The sequence below is a fragment of the Haematobia irritans genome, chromosome 2 (assembly GCF_050003625.1).
Source record: "Haematobia irritans isolate KBUSLIRL chromosome 2, ASM5000362v1, whole genome shotgun sequence".
NCBI classification, from domain to species: domain Eukaryota; kingdom Metazoa; phylum Arthropoda; class Insecta; order Diptera; family Muscidae; genus Haematobia; species Haematobia irritans.
In genome coordinates this window covers 203,524,644-203,547,942 of record NC_134398.1, presented here as the reverse complement: position 1 = coordinate 203,547,942, position 23,299 = coordinate 203,524,644, and the positions used below count along the sequence as shown (strand labels likewise).

The following is a 23,299-nucleotide window of genomic DNA, read 5'->3' as shown; positions in this document are numbered from 1 at the left end:
ACAGAACATTATTTAAAACATTTGGAGGAAAGGGTACACCCTCTCCACGACATTTTTTAAGACGAACCGTTTTACATATGCCGTATTTGTACCTATAAACGAAAAAGCAAGTAGTCCGATTTGTTTGAAAGAATTCAAAATTTTCGAATTTGTTTTCAGCACGAAGGATATGGTTGATTAAGTTAATGCAAAATGTTCCTACAAAAACACTTCGGAAGGCGCAGCGAAGCGGGCCGGGTTACGCTAGTTTTATATATAAAAATTTTTATGGACAATTTTATTTCTAACGAAAATTCTATATATGGAACATTTTTGCAAAATTTTATTTCTATGGAAAAATTTCAGAAAATTTTATTTCTATAGGAATTTTTCCAAAAATTTTATTTCTATAGAAAATATTTGGAAAATTTTCGGAAAATTTTATTTCTATAGAAATTTTCGGAAAATTTTATTTCTATAGAAAATATTCGGAAACTTTTACTTCTATAGTTTTTTTCTGTAGGAAAAATTACGGAAAATTTTATTTCTATAGAGAACTTTAGACAATTTTCGGAAATTTTTAAATCTTTAGAAAATTTTCAGAACATTTTATTCCTATAGCAAATTTTCCAAAAAATTATTTCTAAAGGAAATTATTATATTATATTATAATTATAGAAAATTGTATTTTATGTGAAATATTAGTTCTATAGAAAATTTTATTTCCATTGAAGATTTTCGGAAATTTTTTTGTAAAATTATATTTCTGTAGAAAATTTTATTTCTGTAAAAAAATTTCGGAAAATTTTATTTCTATAGAGAATTTTACGAAAATTTTATTTCTATATAAAATTTTCCGAAATTTTTATTTCTATAGGAAATTTTCCAAAAATTTTATTTCTATAGGAAATTTTCCAAAAATTTTATTGCTAAAGCAAATTAGTTTTCGGAAAATTTTATGGACAATTTTATGTTATTTCTAAAGAAAATTTTTTGGAAAATTTTATATATAAAAAATTTTTGCAAAATTTTCTTTCTATGGAAAATTTTCAGAAAATTTTATTTCTATAGGAATTTATCCGAAAATTTTATTTTTATAGAAAATATTTGGAAAATTTTCGGAAGATTTAATTTCTATAGAAAATATTTGGAAAATTTTATTTCGATAGAAAATATTCGGAAAAGTTTACTTCCGTAGAAATTTTTTTTCTGTAGGAAAAATTTCGGAAAATTTTATTTCTATAGAAAATTTTCAGAAACTTTTATTTCTATAAAAGATTTTCAGAAAATGCTATTTCTATAGGAAATTTTCCAAAAAAAAAAAATATTTCCAAAAGAAATTATTTTTCTTGATTTATTTTGTTTCTTGTTCGATCTGTTTCAGTTTAAATAAAATGCTTTATTTTGCCAAGCTTGAGATCTAGATCTAGATTAGATCTCAAGCTTGGCAAAATAAAGAATTTTATTGAAATTATTTTTCGGAAAATTTTATTTCTATAAAAATTTTATTTCTATAGCAAATTTTCGCAAAATTTTATTTCTATAGAAAATTTTCAGAAAAGTTTTTTTTTTCTATAGATGGTTAGTTTAGGTGGCAGCCCGATGTATCAGGCTCACTTCGACTATTCAGTCTATTGTGATACCACAGCGGTGAACTTCTCTCTTATCACTGAGTGCTGCCCGATTCTATGTTAAGCTCAATGGAAAGGGACCTCCTCCTTTTATAGCCGAGTCCGAACGGCGTTCCACATTGCAGTGAAACCACTTAGAGAAGCTTTGAAACCATCAGAAATGTCACCAGCATTACTGAAGTGGGATAATCCACAACTGAAAAAATTTTTGGTGTTCGGTCGAAGTAGGAATCGAACCCACGATCTTGTGTATGCAAGGCGGGCATGCTAACCATTGCACCACGGTGATTGCCAATTTATTTCTATAGAAAATATTCGTAAAATTTTACTTCTATATTTCATAACAACATTTTTTCGGTTAAAAGACATAGAGGGGAAAAAATAGAAACAAAAAAAAAAGACTTCATTCAATAAATTTGGTTAAGCTCTATCTCACCTATTTTTCTGATCTTTAAATTATTAAAATTTGTATACAGCATAAGCAAAGGCAACATATTTCTTCATTTTAATATATAAAATATACATATTGTATATAAGTACATGCAATCTTATCCAAGTTCAATCTTTTGCCACCTCTCTTTTGATATTGGTCGTCGTTTTTTTTTTGGCACTTCTTGTTGGAAAAAATGAAACAAAAAAGAACTGAGATCCTACAAATATGTTAGTCATTGTACATCTTCCACTACTCCATCATTGTATTGGACAATACTATGCTCCAAAAGATTGGGCGGTCTATCAATTTTGTTTGGTTAACTCGGTTATTATTCATTCATTCCATGCGCTAACGATGAACATTGATTATACAACCAAGTTGAAGGCATGAGTGAATCAATGGCCCGGCATAGGGAGGCGAAAGGCGAAAAATGCAACCACATTTCCAGTTTTATTCCACAACAACAGCTGAAACCTCAAAGTTAAAAGAAGCATAAACAAATGAGCAGAAAAGAGCCAAAGAAAAAACCCAATAACCATTGTCGTGCTGTACTGTAGATGTGCGGTGATATATCACAGGGTATTAAGGCGTAGGTAAATCAAAAAACACTCAGAGAAACGGAGCGCACACACAAAGAAAACAAGATGTTATTAATTTTGATCATCAACAGGTAACAGTATGAGCTTGACAACGGGTCTTGTAATAATACATTCTGCAACCATGATGTCAACAACTCGCACCCTGTTGTTGGGGACTTAGTAGATCTTTTCGATTCGCCAACTTCAAAATTTATCTGCGGAAAATGTTCACCTATTTCGCTTATGGAGTTCAACGAGATATTTGCTCTTTCCACCTTTTGGCGAAAGAGTGATAAAGGACCTTAAGTTTCTGCCATCTATTCACATAACTTAACGACTCAATTGTCGTGTCTCCGGCTCCGGTGGGAAGAGAAGGGCAGAACCAATAAGGAAGTGTCCTGGGGTTAAAGGGGCCAAATCGGTCGGATCGTCGTTCATAGGACAAAGGGGCCTAAGTTGGCTGATAAATCCCCGGTCTAACAAAGAAAAACACATTTTTTTTTTTGTCCAAATTCGTTTTTATTATTCAACATAGTTCCCTTCAAGAGCGATACAACGATTATAACGACCTTCCAATTTTTTGATACCATTTTGGCAGTACTCCTTCGGTTTTGCCTCAAAATAGGCCTCAGTTTCGGCGATCACCTCTTCATTGCAGCTAAATTTTTTCCCTGCGAGCATCCTTTTGAGGTCTGAGAACAAGAAAAAGTCGCTGGGGCCAGATTTGGAGAATACGGTGGGTGGGGAAGCAATTCGAAGCCCAATTCATGAATTTTTGCCATCGTTCTCAATGACTTGTGGCACGGTGCGTTGTCTTGGTGGAACAACACTTTTTTATACCCTCCACCATAGGATGGGGGTATATTAACTTTGTCATTCCGTTTGTAACACATCGAAATATTGCTCTAAGACCCCATAAAGTATATATATTCTGGGTCGTGGTGAAATTCTGAGTCGATCTAAGCATGTCCGTCCGTCCGTCCGTCTGTCCGTCTGTCCGTCCGTCCGTCTGTCCGTCTGTCCGGCTGTCCGTCCGTCTGTGGAAATCACGCTAACTTCCGAACGAAACAAGCTATCGACTTGAAACTTGGCACAAGTAGTTGTTATTGATGTAGGTCGGATGGTATTGAAAATGGGCCATATCGGACCACGTTTACGTATAGCCCCCATATAAACCGATCCCCAAATTTGGCTTGGGGAGCCTCCCGGAGCAGCAAAATTCATCCGATCCGGTTGAAATTTGGTACGTGGTCTTAGTATACGGTCTCTAACAACCATGCAAAAATTGGTCCATATCGGTCCATAATTATATATAGCCCCCATATAAACCGATCCCCAGATTTGACCTCCGGAGCCTCTTGGAGGGGCAAAATTCATCCGATCCGATTGAAATTTGGTACCTGATGTAAGTATATGGTCTCTAACAACCATGCAAAAATTGGTCCATATCGGTCCATAATTATATATAGCCCCCATATAAACCGATCCCCAGATTTGACCTCCGGAGACTTTTGGAGGGGCAAAATTCATCCGATCCGGTTGAAATTTGGTACCTGATGTAAGTATACGGCCTCTAACTACCATGCAAAAATTGGTCCATATCGGTCCATAATTATATATAGCTCCCATATAAACCGATCCCCAGATTTGACCACCGGAGCCTCTTGGAGGAGCAAAATTCATCCGATCCGGTTGAAATTTAGTACATGGTCTTAGTATACGGTTTTTAACAACCATGCAAAAATTGGTCCATATCGGTCCATAATTATATATAGCCCCCATATAAACCGATCCCCAGATTTGACCTCCGGAGCCTCTTGGTGGCGCAAAATTCATCCGATCCGGTTGAAATTTGGTACCTGATGTTAGTTTACGGCCTCTAATAACCATGCAAAAATTGGTCCATATCGGTCCATAATTATATATATCCCCCATATAAACCGATCCCCAGATTTGACCTCCGGAGCCTCTTGGAAGAGCAAAATTCATCCGATCCAGTTGAAATTTGGTACATGGTGTTAGTATATGGTCTCTAACAACCATGCAAAAATTGGTCCATATCGGTCCATAATTATATATAGTTCCCATATAAACCGTCCCCAGATTTGACGTCCGGAACCTCTTGGAGGAGCAAAAGTCACCCGATACGGTTGAAATTTGGTACATTTTGTCAATATATGGCCTCTAACAGCCATGTAAAAATTGGTCCATATCGGTCTTTAGTTATATATAGCCGATGACTTATTACACAAAAATTGGTCCATATCGCCAAAAATAATCTACCAAAACTTTATTTCCATAGAAAATTTTGTCAAATTTTATTACTATAGAAAGTTTTGTCAAAATTTCATTTCTATAGAAAGTTTTGTCAAAAGTTTATTTCTATACAAATGTTTGTCAAAATTTTATTTCCATAGAAAATTTTGTCAAAATTTTATTTCTATAGAAAATTTTGTAATCTACCAAACTTTATTTCCATAGAAAATTTTGTCAAATTTTATTACTATAGAAAGTTTTGTTAAAATTTCATTTCTATAGAAAGTTTTGTCAAAAGTTTATTTCTATAGAAATGTTTGTCAAAATTTTATTTCTATAGAAAATTTTGTAAAAAATTTATTTCTGTAGAAAATTTTGTCAACATTTTATTTCTATACAAAATTTTGTCAAAATTTTATTTCTATACAAAATTTTGTCAACATTTTATTTCTATAGAAATTTTTGTCAAAATTGTATTGCTATAGAAAATTTTGTCAACATTTTACTTCCATAGAAAATGTTGTCAACATTTTATTTCTATAGAAAATTTTGTCAAGTTTTTATTTCTATAGAAAATTTTGTCAAATTTTTATTTCTATAGAAAATTTTGTCAAAATTTTATTTCTATAGAAATTTTTGTCAAGGTTTCATTTCTATAGAAAATTTTGTCAAAATTTTATTTCTATAGAAAATTTTGTCAAACTAGATTATATACGTATTTAATCGGCCTTTTTTTGTTTAATATATACCCCGTATGGGCTAACTTACAATTTAGAAGACAGTGTTAAAAAGTTTTACGATACCTTGCCATCGGCAAGTGTTATCGCAACCCAAGTAATTCGATTGTGGATGACAGCCTTTAGTAGAGAAGTTCCTACGCAATCCATGGTGGAGGGTACATAAGATTCGGCCTGGCCGAACTTACGGCCGTATATACTTGTTCTTCTTCATATGGGGCCGTTTTGCCGCGATTTCGACCTTCAAACGCTCCAATAACGCCATATATTAGTCTCTGTTGATGGTTTTTCCCTTCTCATGATAATCGATTAAAATTATTCCATGCGCATCCCAAAAAACAGAGGCCATTACTTTGCCAGCGGACTTTTGAGTCTTTCCACGCTTCGGAGACGGTTCACCGGTCGTTGTCCACTCAGCCGACTGTCGATTGGACTCAGGAGTGTAGTGATGGAGCCATGTTTCATCCATTGTCATATGTCGATGGAAAAACTCGGGTGTATTACGAGTTAACAGCTGCAAATACCGCTCAGAATCATCAACACGTTGTTTTTTTTTTTTTTGGTCAAATGTGAGCTCCCGCGGCACCCATTTTGCACAGAGCTTCCGCATATCCAAATAAAGGGTGATACGGTAAAAATTTGGTCAATATAAACTTGACGTATTTCTTTCAATTTTGCATTTTAAAAACCTGAACATCCCTCATTTTGAAGGTGTGTGTGTATAGAATGTTGCTCCTATTTTGATTTTGGAATTCACTCTTCAGTTGTCAAAATGCCGTCCACGCAAGAAGAGCAGCGTATCAAAATTTTGCTCGCGCATCGCGAAAATCCGAGCTACTCGCACGCAAAGCTGGCAAAATCGCTAAAACTTGCCAAATCAACCGTTACAAATGTAATTAAAGTGTTTGGGGAAGTCTGGATCGGGGGGAAATCGAAAACCGGAAGCCGCTGAGACGACAAAGAGAGTTGCCGGTAGTTTCAAGCGAAACCCTATCCTCTCTCTCCGAGATGCCGCAAATAAGCTGGGTGTATTGTCTACAACCGTGCATCGAGCCAAAAAACGAGCCGGACTATCGACTTACAAGAAGGTAGTGACTCCAAATCGCGATGATAAACAAAATACAACGGCCAAAGCGCGATCCCGGAGGCTGTACACGACGATGCTGACGAAGTTTGACTGCGTGGTAATGGACGACGAAACCTACGTCAAAGCCGACTACAAGCAGCTTCCGGGACAGGAGTTTTATACGGCAAAAGGAAGGGGAAAGGTAGCAGATATTTTCAAGCACATAAAACTGTCAAAGTTCGCAAAGAAATATCTGGTTTGGCAAGCCATCTGTACCTGTGGCTTGACAAGCAGCATTTCCATAGCTTCCGGGACTGTCAACCAAGAAATTTACGTGAAAGAGTGTTTGAATAAACGTCTGCTGCCTTTCCTGAAGGTTGTTCCGTACTGTTTTGGCCGGATTTGGCATCTTGCCATTACGGTAAAAAGGCCATGTAGTGGTACGCCGCCAACAACGTGCAGGTGGTTCCCAAGGACAAGAACCCTCCCAACACGCCAGAGTTCCGCCCAATTGAGCAATACTGGGCTATTGTCAAGCGGAACCTAAAGAAGACCAAAAAAACTGCTAAGGACGAGCAGCAGTTCAAGGTAAACTGGCTTTCTGCAGCGAAGAAGGTGGACAAGGTGGCTGTACAAAATCTGATGGCAGGTGTCAAGCATGAGGCCCGGCAATTCGGATTTGGAAAAGCGAAAGCCTAACTGAATATTTTTCCTGAATTTTATACTAATTGAACATGAAAAAGAAATTTAATTTGATTTTTTAAATAAACGATTTCACCGATTTACACGCGTTTTCCTTTGACCAAATGTTGACCGTATCACCCTTTATTGATGAATGATATGACCAACACGTTCCTTTGATATCTTTAAGGCCTCTGCTATCTCGATCAACTTCATTTTACGGTCATGCAAAATCATTTTGTGGAGTTTTTGATGTTTTCGTCGGTAACCACCACTTTCGGGCGTCCACTGCGTTCACCGTCCTCCGTGCTCATTTCACCACGCTTGAATTTTGCATACCAATCAATTATTGTTGATTTCCCTGGGGCAGAGTCCGGAAACTCATTATCAAGCCAAGTTTTTGCTTCCACCGTATTTTTTCCCTTCAGAAAACAGTATTTTATCAAAACACGAAATTCCTATTTTTCCATTTTTTCACAATAACAAAAGTTGCTTCACAAAATACGCTCTATCTCACAAACTAATTGACTTACAGACGTCAAATTTTGACACGAATCATTTGAAGGTTGGTACTATATAAAAATAATATGCATTTAATACGAGCGACGCCATCTATGTGTCAGACCGGGGACTTATTAAGATTCAGGCTCACTTAGACTATTCAATCCATTGTGATGACCGGGGACTTATCAGCCAACCTGTTAGTAAACTATAGTAATCTATTTTTTTTTTATATGTAATACATACATTCAAATGGGCATATACTCTGTGTATTTCTCTGAATACAAATGTTGAACTCCAAGTTGGTACTTGTAAGACAGAATTCAACTAAAACCACAAAGACTCACATATGTGATATGAATCAAATGCTGAAGATATTATGTATCTTCTTTATTACAAACTCTTTGACCACAAATTGTTGCAAGTTGTTTTTAAGTTTGTTTGCATTTGTATTTTCTTTTATTAGTTTTTCTATGAAAAATTACAAAATAGTCAGTCTTGGTCTTTCTTTTGTGTTTTAATCGCATTTTATTTATTTATCTAACAAACTCCATCTGGTAATGCCCAAAGTACCATGGCTAAGCCATGTAACTTTAAAGAAAACCGCATCATGATTCATGCGCTATTAATTACTGCTACGCATTATGCGACACTCTGTGCTACACTTGCGCATAAGATATTTGCTTAATAACTCCCATATATGCAGCGGTGTTAGATAAAGCTTCGTGAAAGCATGTTGCGAATTTATAATGAAATTGTCTATGGCTTGTGGCAAAAATTCCCAGCGTGTAATGTATGCGATTTGTGGCGAAATATAAACGTTTAGTTTTTTAGTATGACATGATCCATATCTGCAAATAACTAGTTCGACCTACTATTTTTTAAACTTTAATAGTTAACACGTTAAAATAAAAAATTAAAATAAGCAGGGCAAAGTTTTTACACAGGTTGTCAACCAGGTAATTTGCTCCAGCAAAAACTCTCATTACCAAATAGTATTGGAGGTAACTTAGTTAAGTCTCTTTCGTAGGATCATGTCCTATGAGGGAAGTACTTGTCTGAAACATGACTAAGAGGCACCACAAGTAATGTATTTGCCATTTAAAAAAAACGCATGCAAATCGTATGTTTGGTAATCGAAACTGTCCAGTGATGGTAAGTCATTATTCCCAAGCATACAGTAATGCACAAATTCTCTTGGTAAGAAACCCAATCACTAACCCAGTTTTTGCTGGGTACGATTTGACTTTTTCAAAAGGTTAGAAGAAACTTATCGTTGTGGGTGTGATCAGTCTCTTGATCTACTTTTGCCCCTAATAAAAAGTGCTTCGAGGACGACTGAGGCTTAAGATGTTTTTGGTGCTGAAGAGGGTGGTACGGCTAACGGACACATAGATAGAGAGACCGTCCCCTCCGATTGAAAGTCTGAGATATTAGTAGCTGAAGGACACGCTTGCAGGAAGTTCGCACTCCTTCAGTTGAAGAAGTTCAGACTGGATAGTGACTAGAAAGATAACACACCTAAATGTGGTTGCACATTGATAATGGACGATAACATGACACTGATTGGCGGTCTGAGATATTAGTAGCTGAAGGATCCACTTGCACGAATTTCACACTCCTCCAAATGAAGAAGAACAGACTGGAAGATGGCTAAAGAGATCACACACCTCAAGTGAACGGATGGCGGTCTGCGAAATGCGTGACCAAGGTGATTGCACACCCCTAGATGATGGACGATAACACGACACTATGAAGGTTGCCCTCTCTTGTGGGCGAATGGGTACCCTAACTGATGGATGGTAGAAAAGCGGTACTGGAGAAGTCGATCTCCTCTAGTTTAAAGGTGACGAACAAAGGTGCTCGGATTTATCGAAGTGCTATAGTAGCGGAGAGGGTGTGGCTAGGATCTTGATCTACTGTTGTCCCCCCATTAAAGGAATTCGAGGACATCTGAGGCTGAAGTTGCTATTGATGTTAATACGATTGGTATGACTATCCGCTTCATCTGATTGACGGTGTGAGATCTTAGTAGCTGAAGGATACGCTTGCAAGTAATTCACACTCCTGCAATTGAAGAAGAACAGACTGGAAGGTGACTAGAGAGATCACAGACGTCATGTGGATGAGTGGCGGTCTGCGAGATACGTGACCAAAGTGATTGCAACTCCTAGATGATGACTAATAACACGACACTATGTAGGTTGCCGTCTCTCGGTGGAGAATTACGAACTTGGTAACCTGCGATTAGAGCGATGGTACATCTCCAATTGGACGGACAATGGGCTAAGAAACACATGGTTAAAGTGATCGCATACCCCTAGCTGATGGATGGAGGAAGAAAAGGCGGTACTGGAGAAGTCGATCTCCTCTAGTTTAAAGGTGACGAACAAAGGTTCTCGGATTTATCGAAGTGCTATAGTAGCGGAGAGGGTGTGGCCAGGATCTTGATCTACTGTTGTTCCCAATTAAAGGAATTCAAGGACGTCTGAGGCTGGAGTTGCTATTGATGTTAATACGGTTAGTATGACTAACCGCTTCATCTGATTGGCGCTTTGAGAGCTTAGTAGTTGAAGGACAAGCTTGCAAGAAATTCACACTCCTGCAATTGAAGAAGAACAGACTGTAAGGTGACTAGAGAGATCACACATCTCAAATGACCAGAGTGATTGCAACCCCAAGATGATGGCCGACAACACAATCTCTCGAAGGCGAATTAGGAACTGGGTTACACGCAATTAGAGCGATCGTACAGCTCCAATTGGACGGACAAGGCGCTAAGAAACACATGGTTAGAGTGATCGCACACCCCTAGCTGATGGATGGAAGAAAAGGCGGTACTGGAAGGGCGATCTCCTCTAGTTTAAAGGTGACGAACAAAGGTTCTCGGATTTATCGAAGTGCTATAGTAGCGGAGAGGGTGTGACCAGACTATTGATCTACTTTTGTCCCTAATTAGAGGGAATTATAGGAAGATCATACTCCTCTAGTTGAAGAAGACCAGACTGGAAGGCGACTAGAGAGATCACACACCTCAAGTGGACGGATGATGGTCTGCAAGATACGTGACCAGAGTGATTGCACTCCTCTAGATGATGGCCGATAACACGTCACTATGGATGTCGCCATCTCTCGCGAATGTCGGATGCGTAACAGACGGACAACAGGCTAAGAAACACGTGGTTAGAATGATGGCACATCTCTAGTGGACGGTCGTCGAACTAAGGATCACTTGGCTAGATTAATAGCACACATCTTGCTGATGGAAGGACGTCGCGCTACTAGATACTTCGATCTTCTCTGGTTTAAGTGTAACGGACTAAGGAGAACGTGGCTAAACTGATCGGATAGATGGTGGAAAACACACATCTAGAAAGGTAGTTCTGAGGAACTAAGGAACTCGTGATCGCAAAACCCTACTTGATGACTGGAAGAACACTCGGTGGAGGAGGTCACTTGGCTAAAGAAATCGCAAACCCCCAGGTCACTTGGCTAAAGAAATCGCAAACCCCCAGGTCACTTGGCTAAAGAAATCGCAAACCCAGCGTGCGATCTTTACCCCGACGGAGTAAAGATCGCACGCTCCAGCTGATGGATGGAACACAACGCGGTACTTGGGAGGTAACTCCCCTCTATTTTATGGTGGACGGCGGACTCTCACGACAGCTCCAATATAGGTCGAAGACGGCGTTGTGGAGGTGTAGAGGAATCTCCTAACTATAGAGACAGCTATCCTCTAGTGTACGGACGGGATTAAGGAATCTCACGATTAGAGAGAAACAGTTCTCCTCTAGTGTAAGGACGTGGTAGTGGACGGGATAAAGGAATTTTATGACTAGCGAGAATGCTCTCTTCTAAAGTAAGGAACGTGTTGTGGATGTGACAGAGGAATCTCACGACTAGATAGAGACAGATCTAGTTTAAAGACGACGTTGTAGACGGGAGGAAGGAATTCCCCTACTAGAGAGACAGCTATCATCTTGTGTAAGGAAGTGGTTGTGGACGGGATGAAAGAATCCCATGTCTAGGGAGATTTCTCTCCTTTAAAGTAAGGCAGGGGTTGGGGATGTGACGGAGGAATCTCACAACTAGAGATAGACATCTGTACTCTAGCATAAAGACGGCGTTGTTGGCGGGAGGAAGGAATTTTCCTACTTGAGAGCCAGCTATCCTCTAGAGTAGGGACGTTGTGGACCGGATGGAGGAATCTCAAGACTAGAGAGAGAAATTTCTTCTCTAGTATAAGGACGTGGCTGTGAACGAAATGAATGAATCTCACAACTAGAGAGACTGCTCTGATGTAGGGTTAGGACAGTATGAAGGAAACTCACAAATAGGGAGACTGCTCCACTCTACTGTAAAGAAGGGGCTTTGGAAGGGACAGCAGAATCTCAGAACTAGTGAGATTTCTCTCCCCTTATAAAAGGAAGGGGTTGTGGATGGGACGGAGAAGAGACAGTTCTACTCTAGCGTAAGAACGGGCTTGTGGACGGGATGAATGAATCTCACAACTAGAGAAACTGCTCTTCTGTAGTATAAGGACGGGATGAAGGAAACTCATAAATAGGGTAAAGAAGAGGTTGTGTAAGGGACTCAGGACTAGGGAGTCTTCTCTCCTCTAATGAAAGGAATGGGTTATGGATTGGACGGCGGAATCTCAGGACGAGAGTTCTACTCTGATGGAAGATATAAAGAAGGGGTTGTGGATGGGACGAAAGAATCTTACTCCTTACTTATCACTCCTCTACTTGGAAGTTGCGGGTTTTAATCTAATATCTAAAGAGATTGCACTCATCTAGGTTCAGAAGAAACAAGATATTAGGCTCTTTTTTTCTTTCAGACTATGAACGACTTGGGAGAATGCAGCCTGAGGAGTATTCTCGTATTCTTAAAGGCCTCTGGGTGGAGGACTTAGGTAGATCTGAAGGAAATTTTATGATATGATGGGATTGTCAGGCCGGGGTTGGACAGACACGAAGTAGAACAGAAATGGAGTTGGAGGAATCGAAATGGATCAATTATGGTCTAAGTGGATACAAATCCGCTTGGCACGGATTCGTGTCATCCTCCATAACCTAACTTAACATAAAGGGCTCGCGACTAGGGAGATCGCACTCCATTAGTTAAAGTAATGGAGTTGTGGATGGGTAGGGGGAATTCGAGGATAGAGATATCCTCTCTTCGGGAGTGTAAAGGTCGCACTCCTCTAGTTAACTCTTAATAACTACGACGCACTTCCACTACTTGATAACAATAATATTCGATACTACCTACCGCTTTGCTGTTTCCTCCTTGAGAACTGTTGATTTTTAAAGGCCGATTTCCACAAACTTTCAGTGAAAAGTCACAAATCTAGTTTTATTCCAATTAAATTCTCTGGCTTAAATTTGATTTTACAATAAAGTTACAAAGCTATGCACCTTTGATCTGAATCTCTTCATGGCAATGAAATGTAATGAAGCCCTCTTTACCTACTCCATGATGATAACTCTACCAATTGCAATAAATGGTGGATGATAAGTTTTCCCTTTGTATTCAATATGAAAAACTTTTTTTCTCAAACTCAACAATTCTCAATGCTGCCGTTGCATTTTCAGATATTCAGAAATGTATGTAAAATAATTAAAAAAGTTTTTTTTTTTATATAAAGCGTACTGTAGATTTTTAGTAGCCTAATGGCATATCATCCTACAGCATTCGTTAAAAATGCGCTAATTAAAAAGCGAATAAAAGTTTATATGCATTTATTGAACAAAAAATCAACCCTATGAAAGGGAGCAATAAACAATGAAATGTCAGCTAAATTATTATTGGGGTTGATCAAAGAAAATTTTGATTTTGAACATTTTTTAAATGAATAATTTTTTTACAAAAAAACACTGATTACATATTCGGTGGGATATTCATAAGATCCTCCACCCAAGCTTGCTGGTATTGAAATTATGAAAAATGTTTCCTATACACTGATAGATAAAAACTTTAGCTTCTCCATCGATCATTAATATAATGAAATTTTTCCTAATTTTGAATTATTTTTATTTAACAACGAAAATGTTCATAGATGTAATGAATCCTTTCATTTTGTTATTAAAAATGTTTCGTTATGCCATTAAAAAAAATTTTAACTCAATTATAATAAAATTTTCTGTATGGTACAATTGTACGGAATATTTTTAAATTTTATTTTTTAAAACATTTTTCATATAAAATCTCTACACCCCTCCCTTGTATACATTAATACATTGTTCGCTGACTGACTTGATTACTGTACTGCATCTCAATAATATTCTTAATTGTCAACACTTTATTACAGAAATCAGGCAATTAATCAAAAGGGTTAATTTTAATTAAGAACACAATACCCCGAGTTACATGACCCATCCAGCTATCCATTCTCTGATCGCTTCTGTATTCATCCATTTATCTGTTTCCTCACACATACACACTCACAAACAATTTCTGAGTTCTGCAACTTATCGCCATGGAGTTAAATGAATGAAATGGATGGATTGTATGGATGGATGAATTTATACCGGCATGTAGATACAAACGATTATGAAAAGAAGTTCACATGATGCTGAAAGATAGCTGAGATGTCTGACAACAACTTTCAATGCAAATGTCAGCCGAAGTCGAATGCCTTCAAATGAATTGTTCGCATGCAGATGATGATGAATCATTGAAGTTGACATGTATTCACTGCTATGACCTGAATAAAATTTTTCATTATTACGGTAACCTGCATATGTTATGAACATGAGCTTGGGATTAATTTTTAAATTGAGGAATTTCAAATGGGTGCAAAAATTAAAGTAAATTGGCTTAAGACATTTAAGCGAAAATAGAACTCCAAAATTTCTATGGATAGAAATTGTTCTTATAATTTTGTTCCTATAAAATATATTTCTAAAGAAAATTTTATTTAATTTTACAATTATTAATCGAGCTTTATGGACAGATTTAGATAAAGGAACATGATTAGTAGAATTTTATTTCTTCAGAAATTTTTCGGAAAATTGTATTTCTATTGAAATTTTAGGAAAATTGTATTTCTATAGAAAAAGTTGGGAAAATTTTATTTCTATTGAAATTTTCGGAAAATTTATTTTCTATTGATATTTTCGGAAAATTTTATTTCTATAGAAAACGTTGGAAGAATTTTATTTCTATTAAAATTTTCGGAAAATTTCATTTCTATTGAAAAGGTTTGGAAAATATTATTTATATAAAAAATTTCTATAGAAAAATTTCGGAAAACTTTATTTCTATTGAAATTTTTGGAAAATTGTATTTCTATTGAAATTTTTGTAAAATTTTATTTCTATAGCAAATTTTTGGAAAAATTTATTTCTATAGAAAGTTTTCGGAAAATTTTATTTCTATAGAAAATTTTGTAGAAAATTTTCGGAAAATTTTATATCTATAGAAAATGTTCGGAAAATTTAATTTCCATTGAAATTTTCGGAAAATTTCATTTCTATTGAATATGTTTGGAAAATGTTATTTCTATAGAAAAATTTCGGAAAACTTTATTTCTATTGAAATTTTTGGAAATTTGTATTTCTATTGAAATTTTCGGAAAACTTTATTTCTATAGAAAATTTTCGGAAAATTTTATTTCTTTAGAAAAAGTTCGGAATATTTTATTTCTATTGAAATTTTCGGAAAATTTCATTTCTATTGAGATGCTTCGACCAAAGTTTTTTTTTTTTTTGTATTTTTACATATATTCCAGATATGTTCGGAAGATTCCGAAAAAATGTTCAACATTACATTGTACTATATTAAATTTTGAACTGTAAAATGTGTCTTATTAAAGACCTAAAGTCAGAAAAGAAAAGTGTTTGATATAAACAAAATGGACTGTGTTGTTGTTTCAAAAATAACTCTTTTTATTGAAAAAATAAAAATTTTGTAACAAACGAATTTTTTTGGTGATAAAAGGTTAAAATTTTAGAAGCAATTCTAAAAAAAGAAAAACGTTTTCGGTACACGTTTTCCAAACGTTTTTTTTTCTTTGCGTGTAAAAAAGATAGCAGCTAATCAAAAATGATAACTTATAAAAGAGATTAGTGATAACAAATTGTAGCATAAAAGCCTTTTTATTTCGCATTATTTAGTTAGTGCATATTTGATAAGATTCCGATTCAGTTGCGCTTTTTGGGAAAATAAAAAAATTGACCATGTTCATATATCTGGTAATACTCTTCATATCAGCTCTATGGATCATAATTAAGCGCCATTATTCCCAATGGCAACGTTTGGGTTTGGTTTGTGATGAACCGGTAATTCCTTTTGGTTCAATGAAACCTGTATTTCGCAAAGAGAAGGGTATGGGATTTGTCATTACCGATATTTACGAACGTTTCCATGAAAAAGCTGTTGGTATATATTTGGCTTTTAAACCAGCCATATTGATCAGAGATGCTGAATTGGCTCGACAAATGTTGACCAAGGATTTCAATAGTTTCCATGATCGTGGTATATATGTAGATGAGAAAAGAGATCCCCTATCGGCCAATTTATTCAGTTTGAAGGGACAATCATGGCGTACTATGAGAGCTAAATTGTCGCCTTCATTTTCTTCGGGAAAATTAAAGGCCATGTTTGGAACTGTTGATGAGGTGGCTGATAAATTGATTGGCCATATGATGCAGCAGGTGAAAGATGACCACATTCATAGATTGGATATTAAGGAGATGACAACAAAGTAAGAATAAATATTTGTTGGTATTAGTTAATAAATTTATTTCTCTTAATTAAGTTTTTTGAAGTTTTTCTTCAAAAAGTTGAAGAAATATTTTAAATTACAATCTAAATTTTAAATTAAAATAAATATAAAAAATATTTAATTTTTTATATTATTTTTTTTTTATTTTTTTTAATAAAACATTACGTTTAAATTCAAAAATTTTTAATAATTTGAAAACCTATTTCTAAGAAATGGACACCAAAAATTATCTACTTTTTGATAGTTGTCCACTTTGTGAGGGTTTTCACTGCAGTTTTTAATAAAATTATTTTTTCCCTAATTTTTTTAGCTACGCCATTGATATTGTGGCCTCGGTTATCTTTGGTTTGGATGTGGACAGTTTCAGTAATCCCAATAATGAATTTCGTATGATAAGCGATAGTCTTTTTAAAAAAACCAATGCCCATTTGTGGCATAGGATTCGCAATATAATGAATTTCATGTGTCCTCCGTAAGTATGAAAATTTATTTTAAATAAAAATACACATTTTACAAAAATTTATTTCTTTAGAAATTCCGAAACATTTGGTTTTTACAGAAAATTTTCGAAAAATGGAAAATTTTATTTTTATATATTTTTATACCCTCCACCATAGGCTGGGGAGTATATTAACTTTGTCATTCCGTTTGTAACACATCGAAATATTTACTAAAAAGTTTACTTCTATTGAAAACTTTCTGAAATTTTTTTCTATTGAAAAAGTTTTGTTATGTTATTGCTATGGAAATTCTTCAAAAAAAATTTATTTCTGTTGACAATGTTTGTTTTTGGCAAAATATATGAAAATTTTAACGTCTATAGAAATGTGCTTTCAAAATATTTCTATATAAAAAAAATTCAAAAAAAATGTTCTATTGAAATTTTATTTCTATGGAAAATTTTATTTTTATATAAAAATGTTGTTGTATTTTTTATAAAAAAAATTGAAAAATTTTATTTCTATATTAAAATTTCACAAAATTTTGTTCCTATAAAATTAATTTTAAATTTTTTTATTTCTATAGAAAATTTTCCGAAGATTTTGTTTTTAAGATTTAATTAATAATTTTAATATATATTTATAATTTTCTGAAAACCTAATTTCTAATGAAAATTTTCTAATTGAAAATCTTTTAAAATGTCTATAGAAAAATTTCAAAAAAAAAAAATAATTTATGTTGAAAATTTTTGTTCTTGAAAAATTTTCTGAAAATTTTGTTTCTATATAATTTATTTGGAATTTTTTTTTTCTGTAGAACATTTTCTTGTGTCCTTCACAAAATATGAAAATTTATATCAAACATTTAAACACATTTTCCAAATTATTTCTCTTGAAAATTTTTGTTCTTGGAAATTTTTCTTCAAATTTTTTTTCTATAGAAATATTTTGGAAAATTTTATTTCTGTACAAAAATTTAATGGGTCATGCCCAAAATATGAACAAACATTTAAAAACATTTTCCAAAATTGTTTTTCAATACTTTTAGAATAGCCAAATTTATGTCCTATTTTGGTACTTTGGATCCCATTACGGCAAGTCTCAGAGATATTGTCCAGAGAACAATTGAATTTCGTGAGAAAAATGGCTTCATACGTAAGGATCTTTTACAATTATTTCTGCAATTAAGGAATACTGGTAAAATTAATGATGATACTGATACCAGTGAGGATATCTGGAGGGTGGAAAGTGTAGCGGAAAATTTAAAATTCATGTCCATTGATGTGATTGCTGCAAATTTATTGCTATTCTATGTTGCGGGTTCCGAGACCACATCTTCAAATATTGCCTACACTTTGTATGAGTTGGCTATGTATCCTGATATTCTAGAGAAGGCTCAAAATGATGTACTCGAATGTTTGAGGAAACATGACTTAAAACCAAGAGGACATTTAACATATGATGCTGTACAGGATATGAAATATTTGGATTTATGTGTTATGGGTAAGTTCGAGATTGTAAAATATTATCAATCTATTCAATCACGATCTCATAAAGAGTTTTTCAACAAGAGGAGTTATTTTCGGTAGTTGTCACTAATGAAGTTTTTATTCTTTGAAATTGGACAATTACAAAAAACACATAATTTATTTAGCCACCATCAATCAGCAGTCAATAGTTAGAGAAAAGTTCACCAATGTGGTAACACAAAGGACTAAATAGTCTCAGTTAGCCTGAAAAATTGGGCTGCCACCCAACATACCATAAATGTTGAAACTTTTTATCTGATAGGGAATTCCATTGAAAAATCATCTTGTGTTGCTAAGAAATCCCAAGAGTTATGGTGAAGACGCCTGGCCCATTAAATGTCATTGTTTTCACAATTGTGTGCCACCTTTTTGCCATGTTTTTCTAGTTTTTAATAATTTCCTTTTTTATGACAATCGTTTTGGTAAATTTTTATCCCGGATCTTTTTAATCTTATAAATATGATCGGTACCTTAACATAAATGGAACTAATGTGTAATATATACTATAATTTTTACCATTTTTCACTTCTCACACAATAGGGTTATAAGGCGGACGCCTGAAAATAAGCAAAGAAATTTTTCTATAGAAGGCAAATCGGATTATTTCTTCAACTGAAAATATTTGATTTTCGATAAAATTATTATTGGATTTATTTAGGTCTATTATTTAGACAAAATGATTGTTTTTTTTCGATTTATCTAAAAAAAACAAAACGCAACTTCACAATTTCATAGAAAAAAATTATAAAATTCATGTAACTAGTACGTACATTGTCTTTATAAAAATATGCCACTTTTTTGAATTTAGCCACATTTTGTTGCAAGTGAAATTTTTTATGCAACTTTTGCGAAATACTCAACGGCAATGCTGGATTTAGCTCCTTGGGACTTCATCTCTCCATCATCAACTCATGACCACGGGTGCCACACTTAGTAGAAGTCAACCAAAAATGGTAGATTTTTTTACTGTTCGGTAGATTGGTAGAATTCTTGATGTTTTGGTAGATTTTTCAAAACATTCCTCTTCAACTATGGAAATAAAGTTGTGAAAAAAATTTTCTATAGAAATAAAATATTGACAAAATTTTCTATAGAAATAAAATTTAGACAACATTTTCTATATTAAAAAAATTTAGACATTTTCTCAAGAAAAAAAATTTGGCAGAATTTTCTAAAGAAATAAAATTTTCTATAGAAATAAAATTTTGAAAATTTTTCTTTTATCTCTATAAAATTTTGAGAAATTTTTCTATAGAAATAAAAAAATTTTCTATAGAAATAAAATTTTGGACAAAATTTTGTATAAAAATAAAATTTTGGACAAAATTTTGTATAAAAATAAAATTTTGACAACATTTTCTATAAAAATAGAATGTTGACAAAATTTTCGATTGAAATAAAATATTAACAAAATTTTCTATAGAAACAAAATTTTGGTAACATTTTCTATAGAAAAAAAATTTTGGTAACATATTCTATAGAAATAAAATTTAGACAAATTTTTCTATAGATATAAAATTGCGACAACATTTTCTATAGAAATAAAATGTTGACAAAATTTTCTATTGAAATAAAATTAAAAAAAAAAAAATATTCTATAGAAATAAAATGTTGACAAAATTTTCTAAAGAAATAAAATTTTGAAAAATTTTCTATACAAATAAAATTTTGACAAAATTTTCTATACAAATAACGTTTTGACAAAATTTTCTATAGAAATAAAATTTTGACAAAATTTTCTATATAAATAAAATTTTGACAAAATCTTCTATAGAAATAAAATGTTGACAAAATTTTCTATAGAAATAAAATTTTGACAAAATTGTCTAGGGAAATAAAATTTTATCAAAATTTTCAATAGAAATAAAATTTTGAGATAATTTTCTATAGAAATAAAATTTTGGTAACATAGAAATAAAATTTTGATAAGGTTTTCTATAGAAATAAAATTTAGACAAAATTTTTTATACAAATAAAATTTTGACAAAATTTTCTATACAAATAAAATTTTTACAAAATTTTCTATAGAAATAAAATTTTGACAAAATTATTGATAGAAATAAAATTTTGAAAAAATTTTTGATAGCAATAAAATTTTGACAAAATTTTCAATGGCAATAAAATTTTGACAAAATTTTTGATAGAAATAAAATTTTGACAAAATTTTCTATAGAAATAAAATGTTGGTAACATTTCCTATAGAAATAAAATTTTGACAAAATTTTCAATTTTGGTAACATTTTCTATAGAAATACAATTTTGAGATAATTTTCTATAGAAGCAATATTTAGACAAATTTTCTATAGATATAAAATTGTGACAACATTTTCTATAGAAATAAAATTTTGACTAAATCTTCTATTGAAACAAAATTAAAAAAAAAAAAAATTCTATAGAAATAAAATGTTGACAAAATTTTCTATAGAAATAAAATGTTGACAAAATGTTCTATAGAAATAAAATTTTGACAAAATGTTCTATACAAATAACATTTTGACAAAATTATCTATAGAAATAAAATTTAGACAAAATTTTCTATAGAAATAAAATTTTAACAAAATTTTCTATACAAATAAAATTTTGACAAAATTTTTGATAGAAATAAAATTTTGACAAAATTTTAGATAGAAATAAAATTTTGATAGAAATAAAACTTTGTCAAAATTTTCTATAGAAATAAAATTTGGACAAAATTTTCTATAGAAATAAAATTTTGACAAAATTTTTTATAGAAATAAAATTTTGACAAAATTTTCTATGGAAATAGAATTTTGGTAACATTTTCTATAGAAGTAAAAATTTGACAAAATTTTCAATAGAAATAAAATGTTGACAAAATTGTCTATGGAAATAAAATTTTGTCAAAATTTTCAATAGAAATAAAATTTGGAGATAATTTTCTATAGAAATATTTTTTTGACAACATTTTCTATAGAAATAAAAATGTGGTAGCAGCAACAGAAATGAGAGGATAACACCAATGACATAGGTTTCAATTTTATTTATTTATTTTATTCCCGTCGACGACTTCCGAAGGAGATCGAAATATCCAATTATAAAAAATAAAACAAAAAATAAAACTTCGACCTCGAGCAAATTACAAAAAGAAAACAGAACGAAATAAAATTGTGACAAAATTTTCTATAGAAATAACATTTTGACAAAATTTTGTATGGAAATAAAATTTAGACAAAATTTTCTATATTAAAGAAATCTAGACAATATTTTCTCTAGAAATGCAATTTCGACAAATTTTTCTATAGAAATATAATTTTGATAAAATGTTCTATAGAAATAAAGTTGTGAAAAACTTTTCTATAGAAATAAAATTTTAACAAAATGTATTTATAGCTCGAGTGGAAACTGTGTTCAAGACCGCAGTGATGAAATTTGATCAAATTTTTTCAAAGTATGCGTCGTTGTGGTGGTGGACAGATATTAATTTTTATTATGAATGGTATGACTTACCATGAATTGAATACCAATATATCACCTCTTCTTGGAAAGCCCTTTAGATGTTATACGACTCTCCATAACGACAGTTTTTTTGTGTTAAGTTATATTACATGACATTGATTTAACCTAATTGTAATGAAATTTAAATAATTGTAATTTTTATTTATATTCTATAAGAAACCTCTCGTAAATATCCTGGTATTCCCACCTGGAATCGTGAATGTACTCAAGATTATCCCATAGACGATATTAATTTCACCATAAAGAAAGGTACTGCGATTATTATACCCATAATGGGTTTTGGTAGAGATCCAAAATATTTCCCTCAACCAATGGAATATATGCCACAACGTTTTGCAGAGGAGAAAAGTGAAAACAATATGGTGGCATTTATGCCATTTGGCGATGGACCAAGATTTTGTATAGGTAAGTGAATGCTGCACTGGGAAAAATTATAAATCGCAATCGAAAATAAATTTTAGGCATGCACATGGTCGTTTGTTTTTTAAGGAATTAGGAGAGGGCTCCAATTTTGTTTGCCTAAAAAGATTCTTATTTTGAGTGCTTACTGACTAAGAATAAAATAATATTACAAAATAATATTATTTAAATATAATGATATTTTTCCTATTTTCAGCTCAACGCATGGGAACCCTAAATGTCAAGGTAGCATTGGCAAAAATATTGTCCAATTTCAATATTGAGATCTTGCCTAGGAAGGAAGTGGAATTCAAATTTCATTCCACCCCAGTATTATTTCCCAAAGAGGATTTACTTATAACGTTTATCAAAAGAAACTAACTAGACACATAAATCAAGATATGATAGTTAAGAAGATTTTTAATTTTTAAATTGTTTATAAATAAATTATATGTTCAGTTTTAGTTAATTAATTCTGAATAACAAATAAATTTTTGTTTTAAAAAATTTACCAAACAAATATCTTTATTTTATATGCACTTTATTTAGAAAAATTTTCCACTCTTGAAATCATGAAAAGTTCTCAAAACTCCTATTATGATAAATATTAGTAAGAAACGGTTCTGAGTTCAACCGACCCTCTACTAACCGACCCGCAGTTGGTAGTATTCTACCAAAAATGGTAGATTTTTTTAGTGTTACGTCGTATGTTACTATCAAAGCCCATTGTGAGTATGTACTCCGTTTTGGTGAAATTGTAACCTTCCTTTGTGGGGAAAAAATTTAAAATTCGGTAAAACATTTAAAATTCAACACATCTACAGTCCAAGGGATATTTATACACACAAAAAATTGTCGCTA

At 32.8% G+C, this 23,299-nt stretch overlaps 1 protein-coding gene across 1 annotated transcript; it reads left to right on the top strand.

Moving 5' to 3' along the window:
- Positions 1-15,976: 15,976 nt before the first annotated feature.
- On the top strand, positions 15,977-22,958 carry LOC142226954 (cytochrome P450 6d3-like). The gene is made up of 5 exons (XM_075297218.1): positions 15,977-16,572; positions 16,904-17,065; positions 18,082-18,536; positions 22,196-22,444; positions 22,656-22,958. The coding sequence occupies exons 1-5, from the start codon at positions 16,046-16,048 to the stop codon at positions 22,817-22,819; spliced, it is 1,557 nt and encodes a 518-aa protein (XP_075153333.1). The 5' UTR covers positions 15,977-16,045; the 3' UTR covers positions 22,820-22,958.
- Positions 22,959-23,299: the final 341 nt, after the last annotated feature.